The sequence below is a fragment of the Nerophis ophidion genome, linkage group LG10, assembly GCF_033978795.1.
Source record: "Nerophis ophidion isolate RoL-2023_Sa linkage group LG10, RoL_Noph_v1.0, whole genome shotgun sequence".
Taxonomy (NCBI): Eukaryota; Metazoa; Chordata; class Actinopteri; order Syngnathiformes; family Syngnathidae; genus Nerophis; species Nerophis ophidion.
This window is the reverse complement of record NC_084620.1, coordinates 5,305,544-5,318,231: the sequence shown is the minus strand read 5'-3', so window position 1 is coordinate 5,318,231 and position 12,688 is coordinate 5,305,544. Positions and strand designations below refer to the sequence as shown.

The 12,688-nt window shown below is 41.9% G+C and overlaps 1 protein-coding gene across 4 annotated transcripts in view; it reads left to right on the top strand.

The window, feature by feature from the left end:
* pacsin2 (protein kinase C and casein kinase substrate in neurons 2) overlaps window positions 1-12,688 on the top strand; it is a 30,711-nt gene that overhangs the window by 15,955 nt on the left and 2,068 nt on the right. Inside the window, exons 2-11 of one of the 4 annotated variants that reach the window (XM_061912150.1) lie at window positions 4,158-4,232; window positions 4,318-4,474; window positions 5,605-5,840; window positions 7,032-7,187; window positions 7,255-7,430; window positions 7,506-7,626; window positions 7,796-7,843; window positions 9,858-9,988; window positions 10,588-10,758; window positions 11,247-11,428. In XM_061912150.1, the coding sequence (XP_061768134.1) occupies window positions 4,176-4,232; window positions 4,318-4,474; window positions 5,605-5,840; window positions 7,032-7,187; window positions 7,255-7,430; window positions 7,506-7,626; window positions 7,796-7,843; window positions 9,858-9,988; window positions 10,588-10,758; window positions 11,247-11,428 (1,435 nt within the window). In that variant the 5' untranslated portion in view covers window positions 4,158-4,175. The remainder of the gene's footprint in view (window positions 1-4,157; window positions 4,233-4,317; window positions 4,475-5,604; window positions 5,841-7,031; window positions 7,188-7,254; window positions 7,431-7,505; window positions 7,627-7,795; window positions 7,844-9,857; window positions 9,989-10,587; window positions 10,759-11,246; window positions 11,429-12,688) is intronic. The other 3 variants (XM_061912152.1, XM_061912151.1, XM_061912153.1) reach the window with 3 other exon arrangements.

Here is a 12,688-nt window from a genome sequence, read left to right as displayed (position 1 = left end):
TAAGATTCTTTGTATCAATATTTAAATCACTATTATTGATTATGTTATGTAAAACATAGTTGGGGTGGAGTGTGAACGCAATGCCATCGTGTAATTTGTAGTGTCTAATAAAAAGGCTATAGATAAATGTTATCCATATATTTAAAGACAAATATTTGTTTTTTTTGTTCAATAATAGTATCAACATGTCATCTTTTTCTCATTACATGATGCCTTTATCTCTATTATTAAATTTTGATAGAGGGGGGATTATTTTTAAATTTATGTACATTTATATGTACATGTAGCTGCAGTATTGGGACAGATCCGTTAAGAATTTGAGCAGAAATAGTTAAATAAGAATTAACTACACACAATAAAACATCGAAAGGGGGACGGCCTGGCTCGGTTGTTAGAGCGCCCGTGCCGATCCCCGGCTTTCACCACCCTAGTCACGTCCGTTGTGTCCTTGGGCAAGACACATAGGGGCTTGCATGGCTGCTCCCGCTATCAGTGTGTGAATGGGTGAATGGGTGAATGGGTGAATGTGGAAATAGTTTTAAAGCACTTTGAGTACCTTGAAGGTAGGAAAGGGCTTTTACTATTTACCATAACAAAATGCTATGTCACATGTATGGTTTTTAAAGTAATACCTTTAAAAATGATTTAAAAAAAAAAACACAAGTAATGTAAAAAAAAAAACTTTGGTGTTTACTTTTTGATGTCAATATAAATCTCGAACCACTTTGGCTAAAAAGAGATCCATCCATCCATTTTCTACTGCTTGTTCTTCTGGGATAAAGTCAAATAAACAAGCTTTGTTCTTCTCTAACAACTCCTCCTTTTGGTTCAGTGCAACAGTTTGGCCAATAAAAATAAACAGGAGTGACACCTCTAACATCGAATACACAATCTTCACAGCCTGAGTTCAATTCGATGAGATGACAAAACATTATAGCTAGTACCGGTATTTATGTTATTTGAACACCGATAAAGGTTGCAGTTAAATAAAGAAAAAGTGAGCATCCCAGTAAACAAACTAAAGACTTTATAAACAAGTTGTGGCAACGTTCACAACACATTGCCTGCTGCATGTTTCCGTAGCAAATTCTGTTTTCCGCAATGATTTTCAAGCCAAACAACGCTAGTGCGCATACGTCAGCGCAGCTGTAATTCTGTTTCCAAGAAGCAAATAGTATCGCCTAAAATGCAATAATAAATTAAGATTTTTCGGTAATTAAACATTTAAACGATATTACTCAGGGGCGGGAATTTTACCGCAGTTTATCATTATACCATTTACCGTTACATCCTTAGTTTAAATTCAGCTACATACAAATAGGTGAAATTGGAGGATTTTCTGTGGCACACCTGATGGTCACTAATAAGCTGCGGCACAGAGGTTGGGAATCACTGCCCTAAAAACACAAATGTTTTGTTCACGCCCATCGTTTTCTTCTAACCTGGCAACCATCCATCCATCCATCCATCCATTTTCTACCGCTTACTCCCTTTGGGGTCGCGGGGGGTGCTGGTGCCTATCTCAGCTACAATCGGGCGTAAGGCAGTGTACATCCTGGACAAATCGCCACCTCATCGCAGACCTGGCAACCATATTGGTTCTAATAACGTTGTTCCTCACCCTCCTCTCTTGTCCACGTCTCTGCAGTTTGATTTACCTCTCCCCAAAGCATGTGCGATTTAGGTGGGTGCACGGCGCGTGACCACACGGGCCATCTCCGTTTGGAAGCACGCGTAAACATTAAGGCAGCCTCAGGCCCGGCGCTCATAAGCTCATCAACTGCAGCGTGAAGGTTCTATTGTTAGTGTTTAGCTCTGTTGAAACTGTCTCTCCGACAAATAGTTGAGTGATAGCTGTGACGATGTACGCAGTATGAGATGCATATCAGTCAAACCTGCTTTGAAATAGATCAACGTCATGTTGATCCCAGCTGCCTCGACTCATCCTCAATTTATAAACAAAGTCCTGACTTTTTTCAGAGCCAAAGTTCACAGCAGTGTGGGAACTCTCTCGGCATTCCGAGGTGGATCTTGAGGTCAAAGTCGGTTAAAATTCCATCAGGCTTAAGACACTCCAGTCTAGTAGGCCTCTAGTGGACATCATTGTTTGTGTTTGATTACGTCATTTCTAATCTGGTAATCTAAGTAGTGTTGGTCAGCCAATTTTTGAGAGAAAGCGCAGCCTTGATTTGATTTAGGGTAGTAACAGCTGGTGTCCTGGAAATTCATTCGTTTTTTTTGTTCTTTTTTCGCTTGTGCAGAACTGTATGCTCACTTTATGGACTTCAGACTGAGTCGCTGTGTCAACACTGTTGTTTGCACTTGTGGGTCAAGTCGTGTTCCTCCATTGATTGGATCAGAGCTGTTCACAAGAATTGAGTAGCCTTCCACAATGACCTAGTCACAATTCATCGTGTGCGTCTTGTGTATATTATTTCAAGCTGTGTTTTTTTTTGTGAAACCTTTGACAGATGAGTCTTTTTTTTAAAGCCAAAACTAATACAGACAACTTCCAAATACTCAATACAAATAACTTATTTTTATCTATAATTATTTAAATTTAGATTTACCGGTAGTTTGTGCTCACCAGTCTTTGCGGACAGTTTCGTAGTCTTTCAAAACAGTCTCGTAGCGATGTTGGCTTTTCAGGAAACTGTGTTGAGGCTCATTGTTTTTTGTTTTCTCCTCACAAAATGTTTGCAAAACATTTGGTGCTAACAGCACGTGGCATGTCTTCCTCTGAAACAGTGAAGAAGTTGCATACGATCGATGCCATGTATGTTTACACTGTAAGCCCAAGGGGACTTTACAAAAGGCCGTTTACAGTACGGCATAGGTAGGAGAAAAGGAGCGCCAAAGGTATGACGTCATAATTCCTCATGTCTTCCTGCTAATTATCTGTCCGAAATTTATTTTGCAAATAAATTGAAATGTAACTTTTGGCGTTCAACCTAAAAAAAGTCATACCCAAAATAAACATGATGAATCATTTGGAGTAGAGACGTGGCTTCGGACTCTTTTCAAAGCAAACAAGCTGAATGTTTATCCACAGCAGTCGTAATGGGTCTAAGTGGTACTGACACAGAGGAATGAGGTTTAATAAATTGAAAATGATTTATTGTTAGGTCTTTGCTTATATTTTTTTTCAGAAACATAAGAAACAACGTGGTATGGACTAGAAAAACACAAACGGGCCATATCTTTAGCCCCATTTCAAATTTGACAATGAAACAAGACAAATGGAGTATTTTAAACAGTTTTTTTCTGATGTTAGGATTAGGTGTTCAAAGTCTTCACTAACTTTCAAGACACTTTTGGCATAATTGTTTGTTAAAATGAAGACTTTAAATGTGTATAATTAATGTCCCTTTGATGCACAGTCAATGTCACACAGCAGTCATTTTCTTTTGTGACAAATCCCAGTCATCCACCATCATATATCTGTGTTTCTTACAATGTCATTGGCTATTTATTAATCAGTCATCATTAAGATTAGTCATGATTGTCCTCTGCTGTATACATTAGAAGCGGGGCTGGTTGAAACCCCTGATTTACAGTATAAGGAAGATTTGTTCATGTGCTGCCATGGCCACAATAAGACCCTCTGTCTAGGCTCATCTGCAAGCAACGGGCCACTGACCATTTGATCATCACCCACACACACACACCAACACACTCCTCTATCCTCTCCGGAAAGAGGCTGCGCTCCATGTTGGCATGACATGAATGCATCATCATGTTTGTGTGATCAAATCACATGTGAGGATCAGTTTTCTGTTGGATTTTTTTCTAAATTGTTATTAAAACTGTAAAAAACACTAAAAGCAGAAGCTGACTTCTAAATAATTGAGATTTGAGATTTAAATAATATAGTTGGTAAAATGGGAAAAAAGGAATAAAGAGGGACTGTTTGGGGGGTGAAGTTGATGGACATGAGAGGGGAAAGAGTTAGGTGGTGCAAACAGAGGAAGGTCTGTGGTTCCAAGGAAGCGGAAGCCTGACAGAAGATACCTCAACCATACTAAGGCAGCGAATGACATCCACACGTGTATAATAACATCCTCTAATAATATGGAACAATAAAATGTTGAAGTGATGCAGCACTCATTTAGATTATTTGTGTGTGTGTGTGTGTGTGTGTGTGTGTTTTTGTCCAGGCCCTTTTCACGTCAGCCATGTCGGGTTCTTACGACGATTCCATGATCGACGTCTCCAGTGACAGCTTCTGGGAGGTGAGGGGCTGCCTTTGCCAAGTTGGATCAACGCACATCAATTATTCAAAATATGCATAGCCACCACCCACCATGCTTTCTGCAGGTGGGCAACTACAAGCGCACTGTGAAGCGCGTCGACGATGGCAACCGGCTGTGCAACGACCTCATGAGCTGCATCCACGAGCGGGCGCGCATCGAGAAGTCATACGCCCAGCAACTCACTGAGTGGGGAAAGCGCTGGCGGCAGCTCATAGAGAAAGGTAGGCGGTACATTTGAAATGAAATCTTTTTTTTTTTTTGTTCAGACAACAGTCACTTTTGAGATGACAAACCCATTCTTAAAGCTCTTTTTTACAAATGATGTCTACAATATCAACGAAGTAGCGATTTATTAGTATTTAATATCAGGATCAACACTTGGACCGCCACAAATAGATTTGGTGCTACCTGATAATCACATCATACTGGGACTGTTTGTGTTATAGTAGTGACGTGGCCCTCCAATGAAAATGAGATTGGCACCTATTGTGAGGTATACAGTGCCGTTTTGTAGACGCCAAGAAAGTGCTGATCTCTGCACAAACTTGTGCACATCCTGCCTCATCATATTTTCGCCGACATTACTATATATTTTTTACTCCTATCTAAAAAAACTTAAAAAATGTATCTAAAAATCCATCGTTTATATTTAAACTTATTTTGCACTGAATAGTGTGCCCTTTTTAACACTGTTTAATTAGACAGTAATCATGTTGTGGCTTTCAACAATCAAGTAGTTAAAAAGAGATCATGTTGAAAAAAGTATATTTGATGTTGACTTAAGCAGGCATTTTTTTTCTCCTTCACTCGGAGGTTGTGTAATCGTTAGGGTTTCGTTTTCACCGTATCGCCATCCCTGGTCGTCAACCACCTTTACAGGTTACAGGCTAATATATTCCGTGAATGGAGTCTTTTTCTTGTTACATTACTTTTTGCCTAATTATTTAATTTTTGCTTTTTAAAAAAAAGCAATTTCTATATATTTCTAAAAAAGTAATATGTCCCACTTTTGACACCACTGGTTATTTATCTGGGTAGTAAAGCGTGACCAAATGACATACTATCAGTAGTCAAATGCTGGGCTGCATGCTTGCAGAGGTGTTCTGCACGCTTCCACAACTTGCCTTTCATGGCGGTGGTAATACCCACTGCCAAGGTTTGTAGAGGTGACTCGCATACCTGAACTTTAACTTTAACTGAAAGGTTTAGTTTTACCGTGTGTATTTGATCACAGAGTAAACACATGACACAAGAAACACCTTCTATAGCACTAAATCTATATGCTGTATAATATATGCAGGGGAAAATATGTTGTTCTATGTTGCCAATGTCCTGATAATACTGTTATCAGGTCCTCAATACGGCATGCTGGAGCGGGCGTGGTCGTCTTTGTGCACGGAGGCTGAGAAGGTGAGCGAGCTGCACATGGAGGTGAAGGCATCGCTGATGGGTGAGGACTTTGAGAAACTGAAGAACTGGCAGCGAGACGCCTACCACAAGCAAATGATCGGCGGCTTCAAAGAGACCAAGGAGGCCGAGGACGGCTTCCGGAAAGCGCAGAAGCCCTGGTCCAAGAAGCTGAAGGAGGTTTGTTTCATGTTCACGTGAGGCATCAATCAACAAGCCATGTCAGTTCACATGATTGACTTGTCACACCATGACGACATGCAGTAACAAGCTGCTGCTTTTAGTTGCTGACATTCCTCGCCGTGTTGCACGTCTGTTCCCCCTCCAGGCATGCAGGTCTCATCCTGTGTATGTGTGTGTGTGTGTGTGATGTCACCAGGAGGGGCCAGCTTGTAACAATAGAGATTTGTGGCCAGAGTGATTTATTGATGGATGGCAGGAAATTAGGCTTAACAACTGCAAATGACAAGCTGTCGCTGTAGATGGAAGCCTATGGGAATGACCGACATCTGTTGTAACCGCAATCGCTGCTGTCACATTGCCAATGTCGTGATAATACTGTTTTTTTGATCGATTGATACTTTTATTAGTAGATTGCACAGTTCAGTACATATTCCGTACAATTGACCACTAAATGGTAACACCTGAATAAGTTTTTCAACTTGTTTAAGTCAGGGTCCACGTTAATCAATTCATGTTATGTATTACTTTGTATATACTTTTTAAATACTTCATATTTACTTTGAAAAAATCCAGGAGTGTTCAAAGCAGCCCGAGATTGCCTGAAAACCCCAGCTGGAAATAATGAAATAGGACTGTGGTTGTATTTTGTGGGTTTTGCTCTCCATGAACTGGCGCCATGATTAAGAGGGACTTCCGCCCGGGGCATTTGTATTGTGCCGCTAGAGGTGAAATTCTTGGACCGGCCCAAGACGGACGAGAGTGAAAGCATTTGCCAAGAATGTTTTCATTAATCAAGAATGAAAGTCGGAGGTTCGAAGACGATCACATACCGTCGTAATTCCGACCATAAACGATGCCAACTTGCCATCCGACGGCGTTACACACACGACTCGCCGGGCAGTGTCCTGTAAACCAAAGTCTTTGGGTTTCAGGGGGGAGTTTAGTTGCAAAGCTGAAACTTAAAGGCATTGGCGGAAGGGCACCACCAGGAGTGGAGCCGGCGGCTTAATTTTACTCAACGGGGAACCTTAACTGGCCCGGACACGGAAAAAATTGACAGATTGATTGCTCTTTCTCGATTCTGTGGATGATGGTGCACGGCTGTTCTTAGTTGGTGGAGCGATTTGTCTGGTTAATTCCAATAAAGAACGAGACTGTGGCATGATAACATTGTTGTCAAATTCCCAGGTGGAGACCATGAAGAAGTCGTACCATTCCGCCTGCAAGGAGGAGAAGCTGGCGGCCAGCAGGGAGACCAACAGCAAACTTGAGAGCAACAACAATCCCGAGGCGCAGAAGAAGCTCCAGGAGAAGGTGGAGAAATGCCAGCAGGAGTCGCACAAGGTAGGAAGATGACTTGAAACGGGCTCTCATTTACTTCTTAGCCTTCATCCATTCCTCCTCCTGGCAGACGAAAGAACGCTATGAGAAATCCTTGGAGGAGCTGGACAAGCTGACCCCTCAGTACATGGAGAATATGGAGCAGGTGTTTGAGCAGTGGCAGCAATTTGAAGACAAACGCATACGCTTTTTTAAAGAGCTTCTCCTGGAGGTGAAGCAGCACTTGGACCTCTCCACCAATCACAGGTTAGGCGTCCATCTGCTGCGTCTCCAGTAGGATCAGTGAACAGTCAAAATAAATTGATGATAATTCCCTCATAGGTTCCAGACGATTTACCACACGCTGGAAGACACCATTTCCGCCACGGACGCAGAGGAGGACCTGAAATGGTTCCGATCCAATCACGGACCTGGCATGCCCATGAACTGGCCCCAATTTGAGGTTGGAAAACGTACTAAAGATGTCCACCATTCCCAACAGAACCGCATCCTCACTGTACTGGGAATTAGCAGTTGTGTCCCTCAACTTTGTCCATCGTTGCTACGTCCGCAGCCTTATGTTATCTTATAACTAACTCCACAGCCCACATTGATCATGTTCTTTTCCCCAGAACTTGGCCTGGTCTTTCCCACGCTCCTTTAAGAGAAGGTCCATTGTAGTGAGTCCTGCATGCGATGGCTGCGCTGTCACAGCAACGATGTTGGGCGGGGTTATCTTTTTCCGCCACTAACACGCCTTACTTGCTTTGTTTGTGTTTTAAGGTGTTTATGGGTCATTCCAAGCGATGCCATTAGCTTGTTTAAAAACTTAAATAAATTTTTGCACAAGGTTCCTAAGCTGAAAATGACAAATTTTAGTTACAGGAATGAGTTCTTAGCTTAGAACTAGAAAGTACATTAAATATTGCCATATGGCATTTATACTAATACATTCAAAGTTCAATATAAGATGGTCGAATGTAATGTGATGTTCTATAGAACACAATTGTGCCACTAACCCGAAATTTTCGCCCATTTTTTTCCCAGAAGAGCCAATCTCGTTGCTTTTCACCAAGTTATTACGTATTTACAAACTTACCGACATGACTTGTTCCTCCCGGTCATGTTCTGTGTTGGTTTACTCTAAGCGACAGTTACGCATCTACATTGCTACACTTAAACTTTCTTGTTTTTGGCGACCCTTTGAGTTCCAGTTAGCTTCGCGCTAGGCTAATGCCCTGTATGTTTTTGTGCCTCGTACTGGAATCAAACAAGTAATCTTACCAGCAAGCCACTTCTTGAAAACGAACCTAAAACATAGTGGATAAGTAGTAACAGAAATGTGTAAAAAATAAAACATTTCTGAAGGTTAAGTCCTATTTCGAAAAGAGGCAACAGGCAACACACGCAATGTTTTTCAGTGTTCAATGTAGTTTTGAATTAGTGCTGATGTTAATCAGACGCGATATCAGCACATATCATACAGTACATACTTTTACTATTTTTTTAGTGTGGGATATTACAAAATGTTTGATCAAGGGAAATTACTCAAAGAACAATATTAGGTATAAAAACCCCTCACAATAATTCATGAAGTTTGGCTCATGACGCATTGTGTCGAATGATGTGGACACGTTTGTTACTGGATACTTTCTCATACGCTTCTGCCTTGGTGACTTTGTATGTGTAAGTAATATGTAACTATAATTATTTGAGACTGCAGTATTGTTCAATGAAGGACACTTATTACTTATGTCTAGCTTGTGTGCTAATTTGTGCTTAGCTGTTGTGTAGCTGCTAAGTCCTAGTAGCCTATAGTTTACTATGTTTACTCTTTGTAAATTACTTAACTAAAATAAAAGAAAAGACCAACCTTGTGTGTTTATTGGAGGACATTTTGATGTTAACTGGCTGTCTGGCTTTGCTCAAGTAAACACGCTGCAGGACTGCTCGCATCGGAGATTATCTGATATTTTAGATGCAAGCTGATATCACCCAATATTGATATCAGATCAGGGTATCCCTAATTTGGATTTATATCTAAAATTGTATATGATAGATATGCAATCAGACCAATGTGCCGGACACTTTACTTAAAAAATTAAAACCTGAAAAATACTTCAATTTATACATTTTCTTTCTTGGAGACGCAGATGGCACCGCTCTGGTGGAATGAACCTTCTCACAAAGTACACTGGTGTAGCTGTGCTGTTTTGATACTCGTCTTTTGAATCAGAGGTGTCCAAAGTGTAAACTTCAGCTCGTTTTACGATCAGCATATTTTGAAAACAATTAAAATTAAAAAAAAGCAAACAGCAAATTATCACAAAAAAAAAAGAAGTAAAAGTTGAAATGCTGTTACCAATATTACGAATCAATGCTCACAAAAACAACAATCGAAGTACACACTCCCTCACTATGGAAGAAGTTTGGACAGCTCTGCTTTAGGTGAAATTATTACACCAAATGCTCTAAATCAAGTTCATTCACTGTATTTTACTTTGGAGGCAAAAAGATTCCTCTTTTTTTTACTCAGCAGGTGACGGATTCTTTCTTCAAGCCTCGTTGCACTGTTATATTATCTTTATGTGCCTCTGTTGACAAGAGTGTGTCGTTGCTTTGCGCCTCCCTGCAGAATGTTGTGTTTTGAAACGACATCAAGACATTTAGCTTTGTTTTGTCGTTGTGTTACAGGACTGGTCCATAGACCTGAACCGGACCCTCAGCAGACGGGAGAAGAAAAAGCCGTCGGATGGCGTGACACTGACGGGCATCAGTCAGACTGGATCCGACCAGCCCGTTCAGCCTCTCAAGAGTAGCAGCAGGTACGCATTTGCTCGCTCTGGCTTATCTCTGCTGCATACACAGCAGCGTCCTGTGAAGGAATGCTCATGGAAGGTTACTTAACGCGCCGCTGCTGGTGAGACATGGAGTTGCATGGCCGTTTCCTTGGCGACAGCAAACATTCAGTCACAATTATTTGGGAAAGAAGTTGTTGGCACATACTTGACAGCGAGCCAAAAGCAATGTGGAAACATGGCTTTTGCACGCTGGACTATGATAATGTCCAAACAGGAGATGGATTGCAGCGTAAATTATCTTGAAAATCAACCCAAATAAACCCCAATTGTCACATTTGTTGGTAGAAACAATGCAACTTGTGTGATGGTGTTGTTTACTCACAAAACCAATGGGAGGCAACAGCAGGATATTACCTCCATGTAACGCTTGCTTTTTGGTCACAAGTAGCGCGGAAAGAATGAGATCACCGTGAGCCAGTCAGCTGCTTCTTCAGTTATGTTTGGATGGAGTGAGTCAGAGTAATGTAAGCTTTTTCCCGCCATGGAAAACCGTTGTCATGTGTGAGTGAGTGTGTGTGTGTCAACAACTCTTGTCTCTCACTCTCTCTCACCCGCACCATCAGCATCACTGCGCCTCCTAAAGCTGCACCCCCCGGCTCCAACCCTTTTGATGACGAAGAGGAGGAGGAGGAGGAGGAGGAAGTGGTGGCGGCGGCGGTGGTGGTGGAGGATGATGATGATGAGGTTGAGGAGACGAGGAACCACATCAGTGTGAAACATGAAGAAGTGAAAATGTTGGTGAACGGAAGATAAACACCTGCGTGTCTTGTCTTGTCTGTTTTAGTTATTGGACTCTGCTGGTGCTGTCCTCTTTCCTCCTTTCATCCAACTTCCCCTGTCACAGGTGGCAACTTGTTTGTGTGTGTGTCCTCTCCTGAAAGGGCTTATTGAATTTGCATTCAGGTGGCTCCCTCTGCTGGCCACCAAAAGTTTAGACACCAATCACCACCTCAGTGATCTGCTTGTGGCTTTGTTTTTTACTCTTGCCTGTTTTGCTGGACTGTTCTTGTTATTTGTGGCAGTGAAATGCTTTATTTGCTTGTTTTTTTCTTTATTCAGCATGAATGATTTCTTCTTCTAAACAGCTCAGCGGATTACTTCAAGATGCACCGTGACGGCTTTTTGCGTGTTGTCTAACATTGCTTCTCACTATTCCTCGGGGCTTGGCATGTTCCCATCTGTAAAACATCTCCTAACGTGCCCTTTTATTTGGTGTGCCCAGTGCAAGTAGCATGGAGAGAACACCGGACTGGTCAGACGAGGAGACCACCGCCACCCCTTTCTCGGCAAACGGGAACGGCAACCCATTCGAGGACGAGCCAGCCTCTCCGGTCATTTCCGTGCCGGTCCGAGCGCTTTACGACTACGAGGGCCAGGAGCAGGATGAGCTGAGCTTCAAAGCAGGTACCTGAGTAGTTTGTACTTCTCCCTTGTGTTTCTAATGCACAATGCACGCTTAAAGGGGAACATTATCACAATTTCAGAAGGGTTAAAAACAATAAAAATCAGTTTCCAGTGGCTTATTTTATTTTTCAAAGTTTTTTTCTAAATTTTATCCATCATGGAATATCCCGAAAAAGGGCTTTAAAGTGCCTGATTTTCGCTATCTGTAAATCCAGCCGTCCATTTTCCTGTGACGTCACTGCGTGACGCCAATACAAACAAACATGGCGAATAGCACAGAAAGGTATAACATGGTAGCTCGGATTCAGACTCGGATTTCAGCGGCTTAAGCGATTCAACAGATTATGCATGTATTGAAACGGATGGTTGGAGTGTGGAAGCAGATAGCGAAAACGTCGCTGAAGAAGAAACTGAAGCTATTGACCCATATAACGACGGACAAAGGCAACGCGGAGGAATTCGGCCTTCTAACCAACGATTGTATTTTTTGACCACTGGAGCAACTTAAATCTGTCGATTGGTAAGTGTTTGTTTGGCATTAAATGTGGGTGGGGAGAAAGGCTGGATGCAAATATAGCTACAAATGTACATACAGTTAGCCTAAATAGCATGTTAGCATCGATTAGCTGGCAATCGTCCCGTGACCAAATATGTCTGATTGCCACATAAGTCAATAACATCAACAAAACTCACCTTTGTGATCTCGTTGACTTTATCGTTGGAAATGCATCTGCTTTGAGTGTCGCAGGATATCCACACATCTCTGTCGTAGCATCGCTATCGTCGGTAAAATGTGCAGAACAAACGAGGAACTTTCGCATCTTTTGACACTGGTGCAACTTGAATCCGTCGATTGGTATGTGTTTGTTTGGCATTAAATGTGGGTGGAGGGAAAGGCTGGATTCAAATATAGCTACAAATGAGGCATAACGGTGCAATATGTACATACAGCTAGCCTAAATAGCATGTTAGCTCGATGCACACTCCACGTAGGTCAATTTGAATCCGTCCCTGATCGTGTTGTTACACCCTCCGACAACACACCGACGAGGCATGATGTCTCCAAGGTATGGAAAACAGTCGGAAAAAACGGAAAATAACAGAGCTGATTTGACTTGGCGTGTGTAATGTGTTTGAGAAAATGGCGGATTGCTTCCCGTTGTAACGTCACGGGTGAAAGGTCATCGCTCCGACAGCGAACAATTGAAAGGCGTTAAAATCGCCAAATTCACCCTTTTAGAGTTCGGAAATCGGTTAAAA